Below are 21,911 nucleotides of genomic sequence, written 5' to 3'. Positions count from 1 at the left end.
TAGTTATTTAGATTGGATAGTATCCAAGTTACCTGCCACTCCCAGACTTCATGTTTTCCATCCGTTTACCACGTCCAATTTATCAAAATAAAAAAGGAAAAATATAACAGAGCACAAGATATTATTTACTGAAACATTTGATTTATTTTGAACAATAGCAAAGTCATCTCACAGAGACTACTTTGAATTACACAGAATGCAAATAAATATGGGACAATAATAGAATTAAGGGCGTTAACAAATGATACAAAATTATTTACAACACTTGTAATAGTGCAAAACCTCACAATTACTACCCTCCTCACTGAATTAAAGGAGTCTTTTTGAGGACGGTACTTGCATGTGTGTGCTGCCCCCAGGTGGGGGAGGGGGGGGGGGGGGGGGGTGTAAGAACTGACAGTACTGTATGTGGCATTATGAGAGTAACCTTAACTGAACATCACAAAAGGACTCTCCTGAGAGCTTCCATAAAAGGTGATGCTAAATCACTGAGATGGATATGCATTGTTAGTTTAAACAGGTCGTACAAAAGGGGGGAAAAAAAACAAAAAAACAAAACAAAAACAAACTAACAAAAAACCAACAGCCAGAAAGCAAACAGTTTTATCAATTGGTAAAGTTGAGCAAACTCAATGAAACAGTGTTCTTTCTTTAAGGAACACTGGAGGAACCACAGAGGATAGAATGTGAACCCCACCATGAGAACAAGACTTTGAAATGAGCGGAAAAGTTGACAACCTAAAACCACATGGTGGGTAGTGCCCCACCACCCCTGAGTGAAATCTTTTTTGTTGTTTAAAATAAGGTCTAAGCACCTTTAGTTACCACAGAACACCACTTTTGCCATTTCTTCTCAATCCAAACAGCGTCTTGGATTGTGACAGGCACACCACAAGTTTTTAAAGTGCGCTTGCTCCCTCGAGACGATTCTTTCACTCAATTTCCACGAACCCACGAACATCAAGTTCCATTTAAAAGACAAAACAAACAAACTGCTCACAGAAATTACATTTTGTCATGCAAAACAATTCGTTGCATATTGAAATTTCTTTTTGGGACCACTTGTTTTACTTATGATAATCTCGGACCTTGCAGCAAGTGTGGTTATTTAAGAAGAAGAAAAAAAAAAAAAAATCCTCTTCAGGTGACAAAGAGTACACAGAATCAGTCAAGTGCCCGTTTTTCCCCAGACACCTACATTAGAAATATGTTATTGGTGCTACTTTAAATAACCTGAAGAAATGCCACCTTGGTCCCCAACAGGCCTGTCATAGAGAGAGGTTTGCAGTGAACATCAAAAAGACAGGTTTGATTGCTACTCTTGAAGACCAAAGTCAGCGAAAAGCTGTACTCAAAAACATTTCTTTACCTAATACAGCTTCCTAATATTCTTGTGTATTTTGTGCATTGTTGATGCATTCATCCAGTAGAGACTGGGAGGGAAAAAAAAAAAAAAAAATCACTTCTGAGCAATGATCATTAAACAGGTTTAAATCCTGCCAAACTCAAGAAGTAATACTGCAATCATTTCTGCTTGGACAGAGAGAGAGAGAGAGAGAAAGGACAAGATCAGGAAAGTATCGAGCCTCTGCGGGCTGATCTGAAGTTTGGATCTTAGCCATCATCATTTCAACTCACCGCCGATTCAGAATATAAGAACCATTTGAAGAGAAGTACCCGAAAGTGACTGGATTTAAAAGGCGTTTAGACACCACTGCTGATTGAGGGCTAAATAACAGACAAAAACATCATTCCATCATCACTCATGCAAAAGACGTGTGCATCTTTGGCTATGCATAGCACTACGTCGAGAGAGGTGAGGTGCAATCATCGGCACTACAGCAGGCTAATGCTTTAAGCCCTGTTCAAGAATGCATGCTCAGAAAGAAGAGGACAACGTAAATTCACAGATGTGGAACAGTTGCTGCCAGAAGCGTGCCTATCGACTTGACTAATGTGGCACCTCACTAAGAGTCATTTGGCTTTGGTTCAAACAGACACTGCAACCAGGCAGTGCGTGTACATGTTTTTGGCTCGGCTCTATGTGACTGGGTCGCAGCATGTCCTTTTGTTTTGCTGTGTTGTTTACTGCACTTGGAGGAAATATAGCCCTTCAAGTCAACAAGTTGTGTCTGAAATTGCACATGTTGGCCACTCTTCTTTTGTGCAGGCCACATCGAGACCAAAGTCTGAGTACGTTAAAGTTCCCTGGCTGGTTCTGCTGGGAAGAGGCAGAAATGATCTTCCGATCATGAGTCAACCAATCTCTCCTTAAGTTGCTGATTGTTATGTGTCTTTTTGGTACCTGTGAAAAGAAAGAGAAACAGTGCGTTAAGCTACACCTACTCCTGGAATTACATTTGTTTGCTCGGCTGCAATATTAACTTAGTCTTCCTTCGAGCAAACTCGTGATCAAAATGTAGATGACTGAATTCCCAACACTCCCTCTGCAAACAGTTTGGAATTATTAATAAATGTAAAGATGGGAGCATTATTGTCCTTCAAGCAGATCAGCAGCATGTTTCAGGGTAATTGAATGCAACTACTTTATACGGGTTCGGGTCCACTGGTCCCCTCAAAAGAAACAGTCAGTGGAAACCGCGCTTCTGAGTGATCACCTCTGATAAAACACCTATTCTGAGCTGATGTACTAAGGTTTTCAGTCATGATCTGTACTTTTGCAAACGCTTGGCTGAAGATCACACATAAATTTCTATACATAAAGACACTTACAACATCTGACTAAACAGGCAGTGGCCCAGGATAAGTCAGATTTTCCTAGATTATAATACATGTTTCCACCCTTTCTTCCTCTCGTCTACAGGATCGGAGCCAAATGAGCAGGAAAAAACTATGCAAATTTTTCTCTCTCTCATCTCCTGTGTCAAGCTGCAGCCCTCTTCTCTCTGCAAACATGCCAACACACAAGATTTTAAAAAAATAAAAAAAAATAAAAAATCAAGGACATTTTACCTGCTCTGCAAGTTGAATTCAGGCAGAGCGCCCAGGGACGTCAGCTGTTCCTCCAGGGCCACGATACGTAAACCGATGTAGCCCGAAGACAGCAGCAGCAGCACCACCCTACAACATATAATATAAGTCAGATTCACTGCCTGGGTGTCAAAGAATCAAATGCAGACCTTTCCATAGATTCAACCAACAGCTGCTCAAACAAAACAGACTAAATAGCCAATTCCAAAGTGATGCTAGAGCTAATGCATTTTTATAAAATATGTAATATTATTAAAAACAGACTGAAAATTTTGTTTCTTAACAATTGTCCCATTTAACAAACTAATAAATCACATAAATAGTTGACAAGTTACTTTTGTTGGTATATTCTACAAGATTATCTGCTTTAGAACCACTTTTTACTTTTTCGCCCCTCAAATTGAGAATTTGGGAGTGAAATGCAAGTTCAGATAAAGTCATGAGGATAAAGACAGCTGGGAGAGAAGGATCTACTCACAAAATCAAGTAAATGAAGAGCAGAGTGTTGAGGTTGCTGGCCTCTCTCTGAACCACCAAGGACTTGGCTTTTTCAGTCACATTCCACACCCATGATCCACCTAAAACATATAATAATTTAACACCAATAACAACACCAAGGTTTTAAGGTCCGTTGCAAGCAGTTGTGATATTATAATTTCAGGCCTTCGATATTTATGCAGTTTTCCATATCCTACCAGCATAGGCAAAACTAATGCCAGTAACTAGTGTTAACTGGCCATGTGTTGCTTACCTGACACAGACAGCTCTTCTGTAGATGAACTTTCACTCTGCTGCATATGTAGGCTCTTCAGAGAGGAACCATTTACATTAGGCACTGCCTCTGTAAGCAGGAGAAGCAAGAAAGGGGGGAAGTTAGACTTGTTTCTGATCGAGATGGTAAACGTGCAAAGTTCAAGGTCTGATAGGAGAAGAGTAGATAACGCTATCAACACGTAGCACTGTCAGCTGAGGTCTTGCAGCATTTTCAAGTTATCTTTTAAGAAACGCTACAAGTTACTAACAAGTAACAACAATAATGCATTAAAAAAACAAACAAAAACAAAAGACAGCTCAACGCTTAGAGGTGGTGCTGAATTTTCACCTGTATGCAGTCTATGCAGAGGGTGGTCCTCTTGTAAAGTCTGAGACTTGGAGCCATTGAATTGGTCGAAGCTATCGTCCAGACTGGACTGGCTGGAGTTCTGTCAGTAAGATGAACACAGAACAAAAACCATCAGTACAAAAAAAAGAGCGGGAGAAAAAACAAAAAGAAACAATCATGGTTTTAAAATGCAGAAAAGAGTTACTCACCACAAGTTTGTTCTTATCAAAGCTGTTTTCAGCTGAGGAGAAGAGAGGGCTACTGTTTGCACTGACATCCTGAAACAGAGGCATTAAAAAACAAAAAAAGTATTAAGTTGTCATTCATGGAGTTTATATTCTGCACGCTCTGAAAAGGTTTATTTAAACTTGTAGATGCAACAGCATGGCTGGAAAAGCACATTCGTTGCAAGACTTCCAATAAGCCAACAGTGACATGGTATAGTTTTACAATATTGTGATCCATTGCAGAAATTTAGATTTCTTTTGTGACCTCAGCCACTCACCTCTAGCTGAGGACAGACTGAACGCAGCAGCTGAAAACACGACTCTCTATTCCTCAGAGCCACAAAGAGGTACTGCACAATGGGAGGGAATATAAAGAAAACAAAACGAACATTAGCCATCTGCCCAACATAAAAGGTCACCCAGCCACTGACTACATTACTCATAAATCAGAGTTCAAAGCTTACGTTTGACTTTGACTGCACACGCTGTGTAGGCTCAATAAGTGTTAACTAAAGATTGTGTGAGGATAAAGGTGAGAAACTGACCTTATCTCCCTCTGTGGTGCGAATTGACAAGGCGTTGGGTACCAGCAAAGCTGTATTCTGCTTTTTCACTCTTTTAATGCAGGAAACTGGAACCACTACCTGCAAAGGCACACGAACACACACAAAGAAAAGGTCAGACTTGCGTCAGACAAATCCCACAACGAGCTAAAAAGAATGATGGGCGAGGTCTGAGCTGATAAATACCTTAGTATCCTTAAGCAAAACAGAGGAAAAGAAACAAGCATGCGTGTCAGTGATGTATAGCCGACCATGGTAGGGCACCTCCTTCTGCAGGGCGCAGATGTATGCTGGGAGAGGAGAGCAGAACCGTTCAGTTTTATGCAGCTTGTTCTTTTTAAAAAAAAAAAAAAAAAAAAAAAAAAAAAACTTTGATTCTTCATTTAATAATTTTTTTTTTTTAAAAACTTACCATGAATCAAGTCTTCACTCTCAGGAATGTCTGGAAACAACTTGTGAAATGTTTTGTTGTGCTTTTTAAAACTCTGAAATAATAAAATTGGATTGTTATTTAATTAAAGTGAAATACTTTCTTCATCAGTTTGCTTTTAAAGTTGAGGTGGACTTACACTTTGTGAGCCGGTGCCCTCGGTCTTCTTAAAGTCTTTGCTGTCGACGTCAAAAGTTTGCGCCCTGAGGAGAACATGAAATAAGAGTGATTAAGGCATGACTAAAAAGGAAATGAACACAACATTTTACCCGCATGAACCATATCATCTGACTTTTTCCTGGATTACAAGGCTCATGTGAAGCTGCCCTGATAGGTCCTGTGTCAAATGAGCAGGAAAAATATGCAAAACTCTCTCTGCCATGTTTATATTTCTTGAATTGCAGCCTGTCTTTGACTGCGACACACAAACACACACAGCACTACATAGCAGCGAAGCAGTGATGGAGTTAGAAAGAAAGTAAAAATGACGACAATTACTTTATTTAAATGTAAAACGTTAACAATTACTTTGTTAGGAAACCTGTTCAACAACCTTAAAAATGTTGACAAGTGATATTTTCACCTGCTCCCACGCACCCATGGTATGTTTTCCACAAGCACAGCACTCATATTTAAATTTGTCACATGCTTTTAATCTTTAGCTACGAGGTAAGGCAATGACTGAGATTTAACACTCCATCTGAACTACTAAAACGCTTATTTATAGCATTATCTATAAATGAGTAAAGCTGCCAATACGGTTATAAAAAAAACAAATCAGCATTTGAATATCTTTGAATCTCTTCAGAGTGTTCACTATGCCCACACAACTAGACAAAAGAAATAATCAAGACTGAATCATCAGGAATCAAACTCATCCCCACGCTCATGCATTTGAATCATGTGAGAAACCAGCCTACATGGGGTGTGTGGTCATGTGTGCATGATGCCTGAGGGGGTCAGGTCTTGTGATATGTGTTCTCAATGAGAGAGTCCACATAACATCAGCTGTGTAACCGTAAGCACCTCCAGGCAGTGAAATACTGTTAATTTATTATGGAGTTTTATTTTTTCACCCATTTAAAATGTTCATCTCTTTATTAAAACAAATGTGAGATTAAAACAATTTCTTGCTCTACCAAATTTAACTGATCTGAATAACAGAGTACACACAAACGTGGCTCTTTGGGAAAGTTTTAATTTAACACATTAAGCCACCGTATTAAGAAGAATTAGACATTTATTTATTTATTTTTAAATAGTAAAGTAAATTTAAAGGTTCAAGTTCAATCTTCTACTCCTCCGTGGTGGTGTATAGAGACAAAATAACAAAACGAGTGTCACTTTCCAAAATTTGTATGAGGCTGTTATTAACCGTCACAGAATCCACGTTTTTGGCTTTTGTGTAATTAGAACTGTGTCCCCATGAAGCCCACCTGACAGGTGCTTGTCTGGTCAGGGTTTTGTGCTGTTGCTGGATCTCGAGCTGGGCCGCCTCTAAACTCAAAGCTTTCCTCGCGTCCACCTTCTTGATGCTGCCATTGCTTAAGGTGCTCCTGCTTTTCCTTACTTTGGCTGGCAGCCCACCACTGCTGCTCTCTACTGGGTAGCTGCAACAAATTAAGGGGGGGGAAAGGGGGAGAAAGAAAAAACAAAAAAAAATTACAAAATGAGCCACTTTAGGTTTTAGAAAGACATTCACATGTACGCAAACAATTTAGAAAGTCTCCAAGTAGACGATGACTTTTCACAGTGCAAATACGAGTGATTCTGCTTTGTTGGACACAAAAAGTAAGTCCGAGCATCCACTGATAGCACCTAAACATGCATTTAAAAATAGTTGCACCAGTCTACCGCAGCCATTTAAAAAACAGAACATCTTACCACAGGATGGCAAATGAGAAAACCACTAAAAAAAAACAGCACAGGGAAACAACAAAACTCAAACATCTACCATCAAAACACAGGTCAGTTAAACACTGCCAATATGTTAACATGACATATTTTTGCTCTACATCAACTTTGAGTGTTTTAAGCCTCTCTTTTAAAAAAAAAAAAACAAAACTCCAAATCACTTATCCCTTTCCGCTGAAGTCATCTGTAATGCATAGATGTATCTGACATCTATGTCAAACGATGCCCATCTTTGATGTGCTGGCATCCGCTACCCAATCCAAAGAAAAGGTTTTATTGATAACATTGCATCAGAGCTCAGTTGACCAGAAGCACCTGACTGCTTTACAATCTGATCGACGTAGGTTCATGCTCTCAACCTGACAAGCCTCTGCAAATATACCATTTCAATAAAGAGTCTTGTAAAAAAGAAGATTACAAGTGTCTCTATAGTCCATATGCTCTGTAAGAAACAATGGCCTGTCCTTGACAAGGAACTAACAAAACAGATTCACAGGATAAGACAGTGGAATGATTACAACATCCTGAAATCCCTAAAACACATAGCCCACATTATATAAGACAGTGTAAAGCCTGCATTTCTTGTTCAAAGACAACAACACCACACAAATTAACTTTGAACTTCCACTCACCTGGTAAATTTAAATCGCTTTGATGAACGAAAAGTCATATACCTACTGACAGTAGGCATTTCCTATCCTAATAAATGAACACAATGAATAATTAAAAAAAAAAAAAAAAGTTTCTTTTTTCTAAAAAGCCTGCGTACAGGCCTCAAGGCAGAAAAGGTAACCAAGAACTAAACAAATATTAAGACTCCCTCCTCCCAGAAAAATCTTTAAAATCCTCTTGACATTATGCATGTAGTTCCAGTTAAGTTGTTGTACATAAGGCCTCTTTACCACATCCTTCTACAGGGGAAAAAAGAAAACAAAAAAACCACCCTGTTGCTCACTTGCTGTATGAATGTGCTAGCAAAGAGGAAGCTGTTTCTATATGAGAATGGTGTGACACTCCGTAGCGTGTGACGTCAAACTCAACCACACCCCCAGAACAAAACAAATACAGGCAAGAGCACACACAGTCCCTCCTCTTTCTCGTGTACACACACACACACACACACACACACACACACACACACACCTGATGTGAAACAAAACAAATCCACAGATCAAAAGCATCAAACTCTAAATCCGACAAGGAAAAAGATCAGCCAATAATTAACAGCCATGTGTATGACAGTGAAGGTGAAATTCTTGTGAAGTGAAAACACTAGCCCTTCTAGAAAGTGGTGCATTATCCATCTCCCCCTTCAGTCAGTGAATCTAACCACAGAGGAAATAACAAACCAAATAACAAAAGTTTACATTTTCTGTTAAAAGTAAGGAAATCACCCAACTGTACCGACAGTATAATATGCTGGCTTCTCTAACAGCGTCAGCCATTTCTGTGCTGTAATGATTTCTTTTCAGCATGACCTTTTAGTAGGGCAAACGTGAAGAAACAAAGAACATGAATGCAACTGCAGTTACCTGCCCTGTTATTTGGAAAGTATTCCGCTCTGTTATGCAATGCAATACAATCAAGCAAGAGTGGATAACATTTCAGCATCTATGTGAATGTCCAGTTTTTAATCATTGATGTAAAACCCATTTTCAGTCAATTGTAGTTGCACAAACTTTATTCTAGAAACTTATTTTTATTGCATATTTAAAACTATATAAAAAACCTCTTTAAAACATTTACCAAAGATTTGGAAACTGTGGGCAAGTAAGTTAATGTGGCTGTTACACTTGAAGAAGGGTGCGTGCTGTCACAACAATTTCAGAATCGGGCCTGAACTGCTGGTCGGGTATTCAAATATGCTCACCTGACCCTTTCCTACTTGGCAGACATTAAAGCAGCAAAGCAATATAGGCATGATTGAAATACTACTAGCTTGTTTGACATTCTTACCTACTTCCTCTATTTAGAGCTAAGCAAAACCATTAAGGTTAAAGCCGTTTCCTCTAAGTCAGGAAGCCACAAACACCCGTACATTTCAACAGTGCAGCCTATCTGAAAATTAAACTCCTCTGTGATATTTTCATTGTCAAGCCTTTGCATTAGTTTGTTAACATATCTTCCAAAAACACTGATAACGTCAATGTGCTGGCAAATTAAGAGAGCAATTAAAAAATAATCATCTAAAAATAAAAATAATTCATGTTTGCGTGCCAGAAGTGTTATCTCAAGATTATCAATGAGGCCTCAGTAGAAGAAACTTGCTCAATGGTGTATAAAAACGGCAAGGCCAAAGCAATCAAGGCTAGTGAGTGAGTACCCAGTGTTTAAAAAAAAAAAAAAAAAAAAAAAAAAGTAATGAAATGAGCAATGTGGGGAAGAAATGATGAAACACCCATGTCCTGCACAGGTTGCAACAGAGGCATTTCTAAATTTCAAAGGCGGTGGTGTTGAGTTATGCGTATGTGTTGAATTAATTAGACTAAGGCGCTGACATCTGACCTACTTTCTTGTTCAAGTAACAAATTACAACTTTTTAGTCTAGTTTAAGTATCACTCGTAATATATCACTGCCAAAGATTTTCTTAAATCTGCTTTTTTTTTAGATAAAGTTATGGAGGTATGTTATTCATTAGAACTCACTGTAGAGTACAATATCTGAAAGAAAAGATTCTGTACAAAGAGAAATGTGATATACCTCAGCATAGAACAAAGATTGCCAACAGATATCTTTCTTTATCTGCATTTTTTCCTCTTCTCCCATCTTTAACCAGACAAAGAGCCAACATTAGAGGTCTCAGTGGTTACTAGCTAACAAATCTGAATCCACTGACAAAACAAAGTTAAAAACTGCTTCGGGAAAGTGGTTCATCAAAAAAATAATATAGAGTATGACAAAGATCTCTGCAATTTGACACTAAAAGAAAGTTGCGTATGGCTAGAGCAAGTTCTGCTTTACCTGACAGTCTGAAGATGACTGGCTGAGATCAGTAAGCAGACTCGATTGTTCGTCTTACCTTTTCACATCTTCCGAGCAATGAGAATCCACAGGACCCGGCTGGTTCAACAAGACTTTTGGTCTTTCCATGACCAACGAAATTCTCCGTACTAGTCTTCAACAGTCCCTGAAACCTTTGGCCAAGACAGGCGACTATAACAATGGTAATACCTTTTGAACTTGGACCTAGGTGAGTTAGGAGCCAAATCAGAAGCCAGGGACTAAAGGTCTTTTTAATGGCTTAAAGCACGTGTGCTAGTTCAGCATGAAGACAAAAACACCAGATCCAGAAACACGCAGCAGGACAGGAGATGGGAAACAGCAGAATGAACACAGTAAACTTAAAAAAAAAAAAAAAAAAAAAAAAAAAAGGTCATTTGATTTCAAACCCCCAAATCTCCTCCCAAGCTCTCTCCTTTCTAATGCAGCTTTAGTATGCGTTGTCAGGGAAACAAGTAACAGTGGGAGGTAGTTGATAAAAATGTGGAGGCCGAGGGAAACAGTGCCGGGTTATTCTTAGTTTGCATAGGCAAACAACAAAATTCAATAGCCTGTTCTCAATAACAATGGGGCCGTGACTTCAGAAGCAGCCGACAATATGACATGCACGCATGACAATAGCCAACCCAGCCTTTGTAGACGATGTGAACAGGGCCATCAATGTAAGGACATTTGTGTTGAGGGGGGGGGGGGGGGTCCCTCAAAAGCTGTTGACTAACACACAAATTAAAAAAAATTAAAATTTTTTTTTTAAAAAAATCACCCCGTAGGTGGAGTGCTGTAAATGTAGTGGAGCCTAGGGTGTTTTTTCATCTATAGACTATTTCTATACCCATGACATCAACATCACTGAGAAAGATAACGTCCAGCTGGGCATGTGACTTCAGGCCTAATTTAGTCACAATACAAAAAAAAAAAAAAAAAAAAAAAAAAGGAAAAAAGGAAACCACTCCTTCCTTTCTAAATATTGGTTGCAACATTTTCAATAGGAGCTTCTCAGAGCAGAGCTATAGGATGACACATTGTAGAACAGCATGCATTTACCTAATGGAGGCAATTACGCTCCTACTTTACAGTACCAGTAATTCCCATTTCGTAATGACTTCTCTTCATTGTCACCTGGGAAAATGACTACTTTTAGCTGCTCCATCATTCACCACAGCAGGTGGATCATGTCTGATCTGGCAGATTTTTATGCTGGATGACCTTCTTGATGCCACCCCAAAGTGTTTTGTGTCTCATCCCAAGATCAAGATGGGCATTTTCTGCTTATTAGGCAAATGCATATCTCAATAAATTTCAGTTCCTTAGTAATATTCTTAGAGTTAATGTCCTTATTACTTTATCAACTGTCCCTTTTATATCAAAATGACAGAGGGTTGACTAAACATGCCTTGGATATAAACAGTACAAAGGCGTTCCACTGACATTCAGCTGGTCAGTGGGCCACCGTTTTCCCCCTTATCCCTGCTTTTTAAAACTCCTGATACACTGTACAACATCACACAACAAACCCCTTACACAACAACCTTAATCAAGTTATTTAAAAGCTACACAAAGCCAACACCTACACCCCCACAGCAGATCTGGCTGTTAATCCCCTGATGTGTCAATTTGTCCCAGTGACAAAAAAGGAAAAGACACTTTTATTACCTGGCCTGTTAGAATTTCACTGAACATGATGACAATAGAATGCATGTTTGCATCATAAGAATATTAAGAGAACCAAAAATCAAGAGTTGTGCCACTTTACTGCATTGTTCAGCCTAGGTTTCAGCAAAAGATCACCTTTCACACTGTTTGTAAGGTGGTGAACTGCCATTTATTCTCTCGCCTGTGAAAGAAATGCTTTTCAGTATAATAGTCATACAAATGTGATTACCAGTGAATTCTAGTGTGGTGAAGACCAATTTCTCCAGTACAGGACATTCCAGTCATTAAAAGTACTCCTTGGGGTATACACTGCTTTCATTCACTACCCTGAGATGATCCCGAGAGTTTAGCTTCAGACGTCAAGCCAGCGTCAGCTGGTCTGCAGTGACAGTTGCCTTAAGACAAAATTGCTTTAGTACAGAATGCATTTCCATAACCAACACGCAGCCCAAAGTTTACAAGTGAGGCTTGGGGAAGCATTACATGTGTGAATCTCTCAAAGATCAGAATAATTGAGAATATTGAGAACAATTAGAAACACAAAGTGTAAGAGCACCATCTTCTGGAGACCCATGGATCTGTTTTTGTTTGTTTTTTTAAATATAAATGTGACCTACTCTTTCTCCAGCAACCAACAGAACAAGTTCAATAAAAGCACAAGAGATTATTGCAACTGTGTTCGGTGAACCATGTCATTTGACAGCCATAATCTTTTATAATCCACCAAAGCTAGTATGCAACAAACAAATTCATCTCAACTACTTTATGACAACATAGTTAAATTTTTAACCAAAAAGGGAACAAAAAATGAAAAAAACAAAACAAAAACAAAAAAACAACAACTTTCAGACATAATGTCAAAGATGACCTTAATAATATTGTCGGCTGGACTGAAAAGCATAATGCGTCTGCTTGCATACGTGCATGTCTGTGAGCGTCAGTAGAGTACCCAGGAAGGGCAGGGAAGGAAGCCAATGGACATGGCAAAATTTCAGACTCTGTGGCACCCTGCCAGTACCCAGTCTGTTGAAAAAGTGTGTTTGTGTGTGTGTATGCACAAACTAGAACAGAGAGCATTACAGGATAAATGTGTGTTTCTCTGTGGGGAATCACGTGGCCCTGTGCACACAGCATCTCTCCCCACTTCCTCCTGTGCAAACCAGGCAAAGACAGAGAGGTTCTTTCTTCAAGGCAACAAACAGAGTGCTCACAGTGTCCCGGCAGGTGAGCCCTAGTAATGTGCTGGTTTTTTGTTTGTTTTTTTTAAAGTCCCACTCAACATTACGATTACAATAAGTGCAAACATATGAAGGATTGCAATAAATTAATTTAGATGTCACAATGCATAAACCCGTCCCTTTTCTACATTTCGTTTCAGACACACATCTCATTATCTGACAGCATCTGGAAGTTTTACAAATCTTCTCTCAAACTTTCCTAAGCTAGCTTTCTGTGTGACTATCACGGTGTGTGTGAATAAAGCCATAGGAAACATTCATGTAAAACATGTTTTTGCGTGAAGGATATAATCCATTTCACTGCAGAGCAGGAAGTGTAGTTGAGTGAAAACTTTCCCCACACATCCACTTCACTTGTGTGGGATGTTAATTTATGCTGATGGTTGCACAAGGACATGTTCCGTTTTAAAAATTCTTTAAACCACCTAGCCGGATCTAATAATAATAATAATAATAATAATAATAATGTTTGTCTAAAAGGCAGGTTGCTTTTGTGGCAGTCTTTGATGTAATTCACCTGTCTCGAGTTTCACACCCTACTCCACAACTTTACTAGCGCAAAAAACCCCCATCCATTCATTTTACTTAAACAAGTAGCTGTTTTTATATGCATTAAAGCCATATAAACATTTAACAGTGCAAATGCAAATTCCTTGCTGAAAGTTTAACCAAAAGGCATTTCCAGTAGAAATGGGCTGACATATCCTGAGCATAACCATGTATAATATCCACTGAAGTTAAAAAGAGGTGCTTTGCAACATTAAACTGCAGTGTGCCAAATAAAAAAAGTCAAATAGGTATTTCTCGGACCATAAGGTGCACGAGATTATAAGGCACGTTAAGCGAAACAAAGCAGTGAGATAAATCAAACTTTATTCAACTCATTCTTCTTGATTCCTCCACTTCTGTACCATTGATTCATTAATGCTGTATTCTATCACAACTGATCTATTCCCATGTTGTTGCAGTATATTAATGACTAACCTTCTATTGTGGATGGATTATCTCAGTTGTTCTACTGACTGAAGTTTGGTCCGTTTACAGCATCCTGCCATGCGATTGCATTTGTCTCTAACCATCAGGAACCGTCACATTAACTTTTATCGAGTGGAAAAGTGTTAGCATTCATCCTTGAGCTTCACTGTTTATGTTATGCTAACACAGCTGTGTTGATAGCCTCATTATATACCAGCTAGCCCAACTTCAGTAACCCTACAAACGTCACTGCTGTGTCGCTTCCTGTCTTCATTTATGTTGGAAGTGATTTTTTCAGAAATCTCTCAGTCAGAACATGCTATATCATGTTTAGGTAAGCGAAACTAGCGAGCTAACTTCTAACTCCGTTAAATGTAATGAATTCTGTTTTCATGGATGCCTGGATGTTGAACTTCATAGTTACACCTGGTAAAGCAGCAATGCTGATCATTTCATTAGAGATGAAAGAATTTAGACCGTTTTACACTCTCAGCGATGTTCGTTTGACTTCGGGACTTTAAAGGACAGAGTTTAGGACCCAGATTATTCCCAGATTTACAAGCACCTTAGTCCGACAAATACGGCAATAACGACAGCCCGCTTGCATGTTCTACAAAAAAATAAATAAATAAAAAAAATTTAAAAAGTGCTTTGTTGTGTATCTGACGGACAAACACCAAACCAGTTAAGCTGCACCATTTTTACAAAACAATTCTGGCTCATCCGTTTCACTCAACAATCTACTTTCCCCATTCACATTTTCCATTACCGTGCATTCTCCGTGCCTTTTCGGCACTGCGCATGCGCGTTTTACCCATATTCTATTGCGATATGTCATTTTCTTATCGTTGCCTAGCTTTGTACCGGTATAGGGCTTTGGAGTTGACGTCACGCCGCAATGCATTGTGGGAGCGCAGCTCCATTTTCGGGGTCTACGAATCAAAAACACACTGTGTTGGAACGACGACGACAAGAAACACGCTTAAAAGCAGCTCAAAAGAAAACAGACGGTATAGAGACCGATTGCGTCCAGAGGCGAAGCAGCGGTACTTGGAAAAAAAAATAGAGTGCATCGCAAATCTGGACCCATATGAAATACGGCAGTGGAGTAAAGACCCAGAAAACTTACCGCCACTGTCCTACCCCGATATCTTCACGTATCTTGTTTGTGGAGTAAGCGCTTACACAGCGAACCAGTTTCGTAATTACAAGTCACTGGAGGCGCACATCCAATTTACAAATGGCTGGGTGCAAGATTTGGCTATTTTCAAGCCGCCAAACTCCTAGTACGTCGTCATTCATACCAAAGTAAGTCAGCTGGAGTGCATCGAGTGAAATAGCCATTTTCCACCCCCCACCATAATTAATGTTATACATTTATCATTGAACTGCTAAAATATCGTTATCATATTATATGCCCATAATTGTAAAGTACATGTAAATTAACACATTGATAATCGGGTAAATTATTAACGCCAATTTGTGTCCTTCCTGTCTCATTTCATTTATTGCCTTTACATCAACCAATCAAGTCACTTCATTCTATGTTTGATCGCAATTTCTATAACTTCCGAGACCACCAACGATGATATTATTCAGCTATAAAGTGTGATGTGAACATATTTAGAACTTACCGGAATGAAAATGTCTTGAGCACATCAACTGATATCTGGAGACGTAACAGAACTGGATATCAGCTCGTCTCACGGCTGCTATCCAGGCTAGACGCCTTCGTTTGGTAATATCCGATACATGAGCTCCTTCATGTTACTTCCAGGTTGGGAAAGCATAAAAAGACAATCGAAACTTATTCCCGTGCCGGTCGTAAGATCGAACATTGCAGCCGACCACACAGCAAGTACGAACCATGGCTATGCTTTCGCTCCTTACTTAGACCCCCAAAATGGCGGATCGGGCCAAAATCCTTTCCACGCCCACCCCCGTGACATCACGCTCCAAAGCCCTATTACCGTGAATGGTATAATATGGCCCAGCCCTAGTAATTATAGCATTTTTGTAGTGAAAAACTGAACACAAAACACATTAACTGGCTCGTTAGGCCCCACAAATGCAGTCTAATACTCTGGAAAAATAGTTCCTCCTACAGCTTCCAATGAGCAGTTTTCACCTTGTCGAAAAGATAAGGTAGTCATAAAAATCAAGGTTTAAGTTCTTTATTGACTAGAGACAAGACATTCTGTCATTGAAGAGCTAAATCAGATGTTATTCTGCTGTTCAAAGTTGAGCCGAACGTAAACAGGCTTTAACTCGTGCATTCAGATAAGCCTGCATAAAGTCATCTCTCTAAAATGAGACTAACCAATGCAAAAACATTAGGTGAAATTCTCCAAGCCACTGCGAGCTCCAAAAAGGTTAAAAAAAAAAAAAAGCTAAGAAAAATATAGCCTCTTTCTTGACTCTGTAACAAGGTGGCACTAGACTGATAGAAGCAACACGCAACTTCAAATGTGACCACCTAGTTGGCCTTCAACCTTTCATTTACTGACAAACAGTGGTGCAAATGTGGTTTTCATCTTCTAACTTCAGATTTCCCAATGCCTGCAGCATTATTTAAACCAGTCTTCTCTGCCTACAGTGGCAAGGAAGGTCTGCACTGAGAGCATCCTTCTGGAGTCATAGCTGCCCCACCCAGACTATACTAGGCTCCTACGCCCAGACATTGCAGCTAATCTGCACCAGGTTATTTTACATTGGAAGCAAAGACATCTGACAGTATGCAAAACAACTACAACTTGCAATGAGCTCTGAAGCATGTAATCTGTGTAAAGGCAGAGATTTCACTTAATTCCTGGCTTCAGTCACTTTTTTTGACAAAAATAAGCAGCACATTTATTAAATCTATCTGATACTTTCAACTTCATTCTGGAAATTAATCAATGCAGGGAATTGAATTACTCTGGCTTAATGTTGCAATCGCAAGGCAAAAGTTTTGGTTTTTCTTGAAGCCTTAACCCATCATAAAAAAAAGTGCGAGTTTTGGAAACATAATCATGGTACATGCCATACTGGACACACACAGTAGCTATCCTGATAACCGGCAGGACACTTCAGCTCGGTTGGCACTCGAGCAAATGGCCATGTAAGGGGAAGAACTTAAAGGCAGAGCTCAGAGGACGTGAGTACTCACAATGAAATGCTGAAAGCATTTATATAATACACCACGTACCACCCGTGGTCAACTCACAGGAGCTATAAATAGTTTTTTCTGAGAAGACAGACTTGGACATACTACATGTGACAAGTGTGTTTGTGCGTTTCCCTGAGAGGTTAGAGGGAAACACACCATACTGTAGGCTCGTGTGGGTGACTGTGATGGTGGTAAACGTGCCTCTGCCCACTGAAAAGACTGGATTATCAGTGAGGATGACTACAGAATCAATATGACGCCAATCTGACCCACATTGGTCAGCAGATGAAGTCATGATTTCTCAGAAATGGGCAAAGGCGAGATTAAGAGCCTACAAGTTCTGGACTAGCTTAGTTTACACCACTCTCCATCTGGTAATACTGTTTATTTACGCTTACTGGAAAAGATTAAGGAGCTAATACTGCTCACACAAACATCACAAGGCTAAAATGGGTCGACTACACTGTTCTAGAAAATTTGAAATAAACGATGAAAGACAACAGTTTAAAATTACACCACCCACCCTCCCACCCAGCGTGTAAACCCACACTTCACACATTGGTGTTAAGTTTTAAAGCACATATGTTTACTTCAGAGGACAACATTTCATACATCAGTGGCCAAGTAATTACATTTTAACACTGGAAAACACTTTTACCAAGACTAGCCAGGAAACATGAATGGGGTCAGATGCTCAGACTACCAGCCAAGTCAGTGGCTAAGCTAACAACATCCTTTAGGCTCTTATGCTTCAGTATATGCTGTGCTAATGCACACAAACCAATACTATAAAAGGTGCCAGCGGCTGCAATTATTTACTGGTGCCTAGTGAGCTTTAGCTCTTACCCTTTAACAGCTTTAATTTCGTAAAAATAAATAAATAAATAAATAATATATATATATATATATATATATATATGAATGTATCGTTAGCATTAGTTCATTTAAATATCAGCAGATCTTCGGCCTAGCGAGTGCTACCATGTTAGCAGTAAATCCCCAGTAACTGGCATCACGTCCATCTTAACCAAAATTGCTCCCTTAAACTTATTTAACACTGTTCGGTTAAACAGCACGTCAGCATGAACTCAAAATATAAAATCTTATCGAACAAGCTGCTGTCAAAGGGATAGTGTGCATCCGCCCAGTACTGATGCACACCCGGCAAATAACGGTTCAGCTAGCCGCACCGCATTAATACCGCTTACCTCTCTTTCATGAAGTGTTTTATTCTGACAATGGCCTTCTCGTCGATCTTCCTGAGGAAAGTTTTCAACCTCTCTCTTTTGTTTTCAAGCATTCTTCCCTCAGCCAGTGGTAGTCGATTCGTATAGAAACGACTCTCCACGCCAAACTCCAGCGTTCTTGTTTGGCTTCTGCTTTTTTCCCCCTGACCCCCCTCTTCTTCCCCACTTCAGCCACGGCTGATTATGATAATGAGCTTAAATCGGACCAAGTCGGAGGACCAATCACATTTGGCAAACAAGGTTGAAAAAACGGTCATGTCAGCCCGGTTGTCCAATCAGAATACGGTGGTTTGTCTTGCGTTGACCGCCCATTACCTTTTATGGAAATGGGGTCGTCCCTTTCTGAAGAGCGGTATAAAAACGGGGCCCTGTAACGTTGTTGTGCTGGCATGGCCTTTTCAGTCAATAATTTACACGGTTTTAACATCTCACGTGCGATCAACAGAGGGGTGTATGCCCTGTGGTTTAACAACAGTGTTTCTTGTGTCAAAATATACTGAAGTTAATTTGAAAAAGCTGCAGACAGTTGCCTACTTACTTTTTTCATTTAAGAACTGAAAGCTCAAGTTTTGTTGTGTGATAATGAAACCGGCCACATCAGCTCATATTAAAACAAACAAACATAAGCTACCAGGATCATCTGCGTTTTAAATAAACAATAGCACTTTCAGACAGAGCAGTTGTGTCACTGCAAGTCAACTAATTCCACTGGTGCTGGCATGCAGGGCACAGCAAAGCAAATTTACTTAAATATCACTGCTTATGATGAGCTAGAAGACAAACGAAAATTTGTGCCATTTTATCAGGGGAAATCCAACAACTCAGAAGGTTATAATTCCTCGCTTGGTGTCTTTTCTTGTGGTCCATACCACTTCATTTTAGCCCAGCACTGCCAGCATGCAGTTTCACCTCCCCCACCTCACTGGAAAATGGCACCAACTGCAGCAACAAATGGCTTTTTATACACCTACTCAGCAGACCAAGGTCATAAGGCCACAGTTTAGACTGTCAGCTAAGTCACATTGCAATCACAGTGGATGTCTACGTGTGCTACATGTGACTATGTATGTGTAGGAAAAAAACAGAATATGTTACAGAGATGTCGCGTATCGAAGTGACTCTGTTTGTGTGATAAGACATGAGCAACCTCGAAAAAGTTGTTTTAGGGTTTGACTTTCAGCCTCGTTGTTGAGGCCGCAAGGGTCCATTCTGTCTAAAAATATGAAAAAGTTAGAATAATATTTTCTTAATTACTTGTCACTGCGTTCCCAAGAGTTAAACTCTATTTATAGAGATCTTACACACACAAAACAGAACCATTATCTTATAGCATTTTTGAGAAATGTGGACGCAAATGCCAGAAGCCTTTTTTGGCCTCACTTGGCAGCTCAGGCGCTGCCACGCTACTGTGAACAGAAGACGCAGTGTACTGCCGCATGACACAGCAAACACACCACCCTCACAAAATCTGGCCTACACCAGCCAACCCCCGGTCTCCCCTTCCATCCCCTCTCCCAGGAAACAACACAGATAGAGGGGAGGAAATCATGTTTTGGGGGGTGTACGTGCAGTGTAGGCAGTAACTGGCGTTTCTCTGCTGGCTACTGAGTAAAATAAGATGGATTACAATTGACCAAATAGGAAACCACCCAAAGATTAAAAAAATAATAAAATCCCAGGGTCCCAGGGTATTTGTTAGCCTGGAAATATGCACAATATCTTCCTTCCTGACCTTAAATTCTTACTGAAACGCAGTGTTTACAGCAGGTCTAACGACAAGCAAAACATCAGGTATCATTATTAGAGAGAATATAAATTTAAAAGTAAGTAGCAAGGATTGGGAAATGTAACCTTTGACATAGCAGGGGAATTTCCTGAAAAATGAAAACTGCATAACAAAAAAAAAAAAAAATTCACATACTGAAAAAAGAGAAAAACAGAATAAAAGCAATGGGTTTTTTTCACCACAGTAAAGGATTTTAGTCTTGTAAAACCACACCTTTTGCTATTACATGACTGAATAATAAAAAGAAACGTCATCTCTTAAAAGCTGACGGGCTGAATGGGAACATTTAATGTGCACCACTGCAAACATTTAAAAAAATACTTCCGTTAGCATTCATTTACCGGCTGTCCTTTAGTTTCATTTTTACTTCTGCATTATAGAATCTTATTTGCACGATTTTTGACTGCATGAAGTTACTGAAGTCTCAGTTTTACATGTAACAATGTGTATACGTTAGGCTGGGTGTTAAAGATAAAGATCCAGATTATCATGCAAGTCTGAGCAAGAGAAGAAAGTGAGCTGTCCTTTGCTTAGAGGACTATCTACTATCTGTTGCTAAATTAATGTGTTGCTAGAAAGATTTCTATTACCAAATTCTGGACTAAATACTCGAGAACACCGGAAAGGTTCGCAACATCTTGGAAGGAAGAAAAGGAATGAGCTATATGAAAAGAGTTTTGTCACTTTTAAGCATTGATAGCAAAGTATCAGCAAGTGCTTCCTCATTTATATAGCATTATTCATCCTTAGTATGACCTTTATAAACGTAGATAAATTACTATGACTATAATTTTAATTATGAATATTACTAGCAGTAATGCAGGAACAGTAATAGCTGTAAATGTTGTAATAGTAACAGATGGATAAATATATCTGTATTTAGAAATGACTCACATCCAGAGTCTCAATAAAGTTCTTGTAAAATCTTCTAACAAACACTGAAACTATGGATGTTTCCTTTACATTTTTTAGTTAGTTTTCCAAGTTCACAAAATAGTTTCTGTTGAAATTTTATTCATAAGTCTATTTTTAAATGTATTTAAGTAAAATGTTTTTTTCCACATCCAGTTTTAATTTTTAGTTTGAATTTAGCTATAATAAACTTGCTAAGTAGTATAAACATCTCAAACATTATTTTAGTATGCAAACATTTATGCAGACAGAAGAAAGAACATTGGAAAGAACCACTGTTTGGAGGAAGTCACATTGGCAGGGACATACTGAGTTGCCCATTTGGAATTTCCATATCTGAAAGACAGATATTTTATTGTGTCCAGAGAAGGCAAATTTTTTTTAAAAAAATCCCTGATTTGCATCAGTAGTGCATCACACGGGATGAAGTGAGACAAGTAAAACTATGAGAGGCAGCTGATCACATGGGCACAATGTCATGGAAATATATTGAGTCATTTCACATAAGGCTGTTTGTTGTTTGAACGTCACCTGCCATTCCCCATAAATAATTAGTAGAACATCTTTTACATATTGCCCTGCCTGTTTTTCTCAGATTCGAATGAAAAAAAAAAAAAAAAGCCCTTTCCAAGCTCGCCCTGGCTTTTGTTTCAGTCTACCCCATGTGCGAAGGGTAAGTTTTCATCCAGTGTTTACTGTTACTAGCTGAGCTTTTCAAGCACTT

General features: G+C 39.2%; 1 protein-coding gene across 1 annotated transcript; it reads right to left on the bottom strand.

The window, feature by feature from the left end:
- Positions 1–119: 119 nt before the first annotated feature.
- Positions 120–18,648, bottom strand: si:zfos-943e10.1 (GRAM domain-containing protein 2B). The gene is made up of 13 exons (XM_004562009.3): positions 18,451–18,648; positions 6,750–6,923; positions 5,453–5,516; positions 5,296–5,368; positions 5,070–5,173; positions 4,866–4,964; positions 4,599–4,670; positions 4,303–4,371; positions 4,094–4,193; positions 3,743–3,832; positions 3,470–3,569; positions 2,974–3,081; positions 120–2,305 (listed from the first exon to the last, which is right to left on the bottom strand). The coding sequence occupies exons 1-13, from the start codon at positions 18,540–18,542 to the stop codon at positions 2,287–2,289; spliced, it is 1,164 nt and encodes a 387-aa protein (XP_004562066.3). The 5' UTR covers positions 18,543–18,648; the 3' UTR covers positions 120–2,286.
- Between the last annotated feature and the right edge of the window lie 3,263 nt (positions 18,649–21,911).

This window comes from Maylandia zebra, linkage group LG15, assembly GCF_041146795.1.
Source record: "Maylandia zebra isolate NMK-2024a linkage group LG15, Mzebra_GT3a, whole genome shotgun sequence".
In the NCBI taxonomy this organism is placed as follows: domain Eukaryota; kingdom Metazoa; phylum Chordata; class Actinopteri; order Cichliformes; family Cichlidae; genus Maylandia; species Maylandia zebra.
The sequence above is the reverse complement of the archived record's forward strand: the minus strand, read 5'-3'. Positions and strand labels throughout refer to the sequence as shown.

Bases quoted from the DNA above. Each gene is read 5' to 3' on its own strand.
- si:zfos-943e10.1 (XM_004562009.3), bottom strand. From the start codon at position 18,542: ATGCTTGAAAACAAAAGAGAGAGGTTGAAAACTTTCCTCAGGAAGATC. The intron at 6,924-18,450 runs GTAAGCGGTATT...AATTTGTTGCAG, and splicing joins AAACACTTCATGAAAGAGAG to CTACCCAGTAGAGAGCAGCA. The intron at 3,082-3,469 runs GTGAGTAGATCC...TATATGTTGTAG, and splicing joins CTCTTCATTTACTTGATTTT to GGTGGTGCTGCTGCTGCTGT.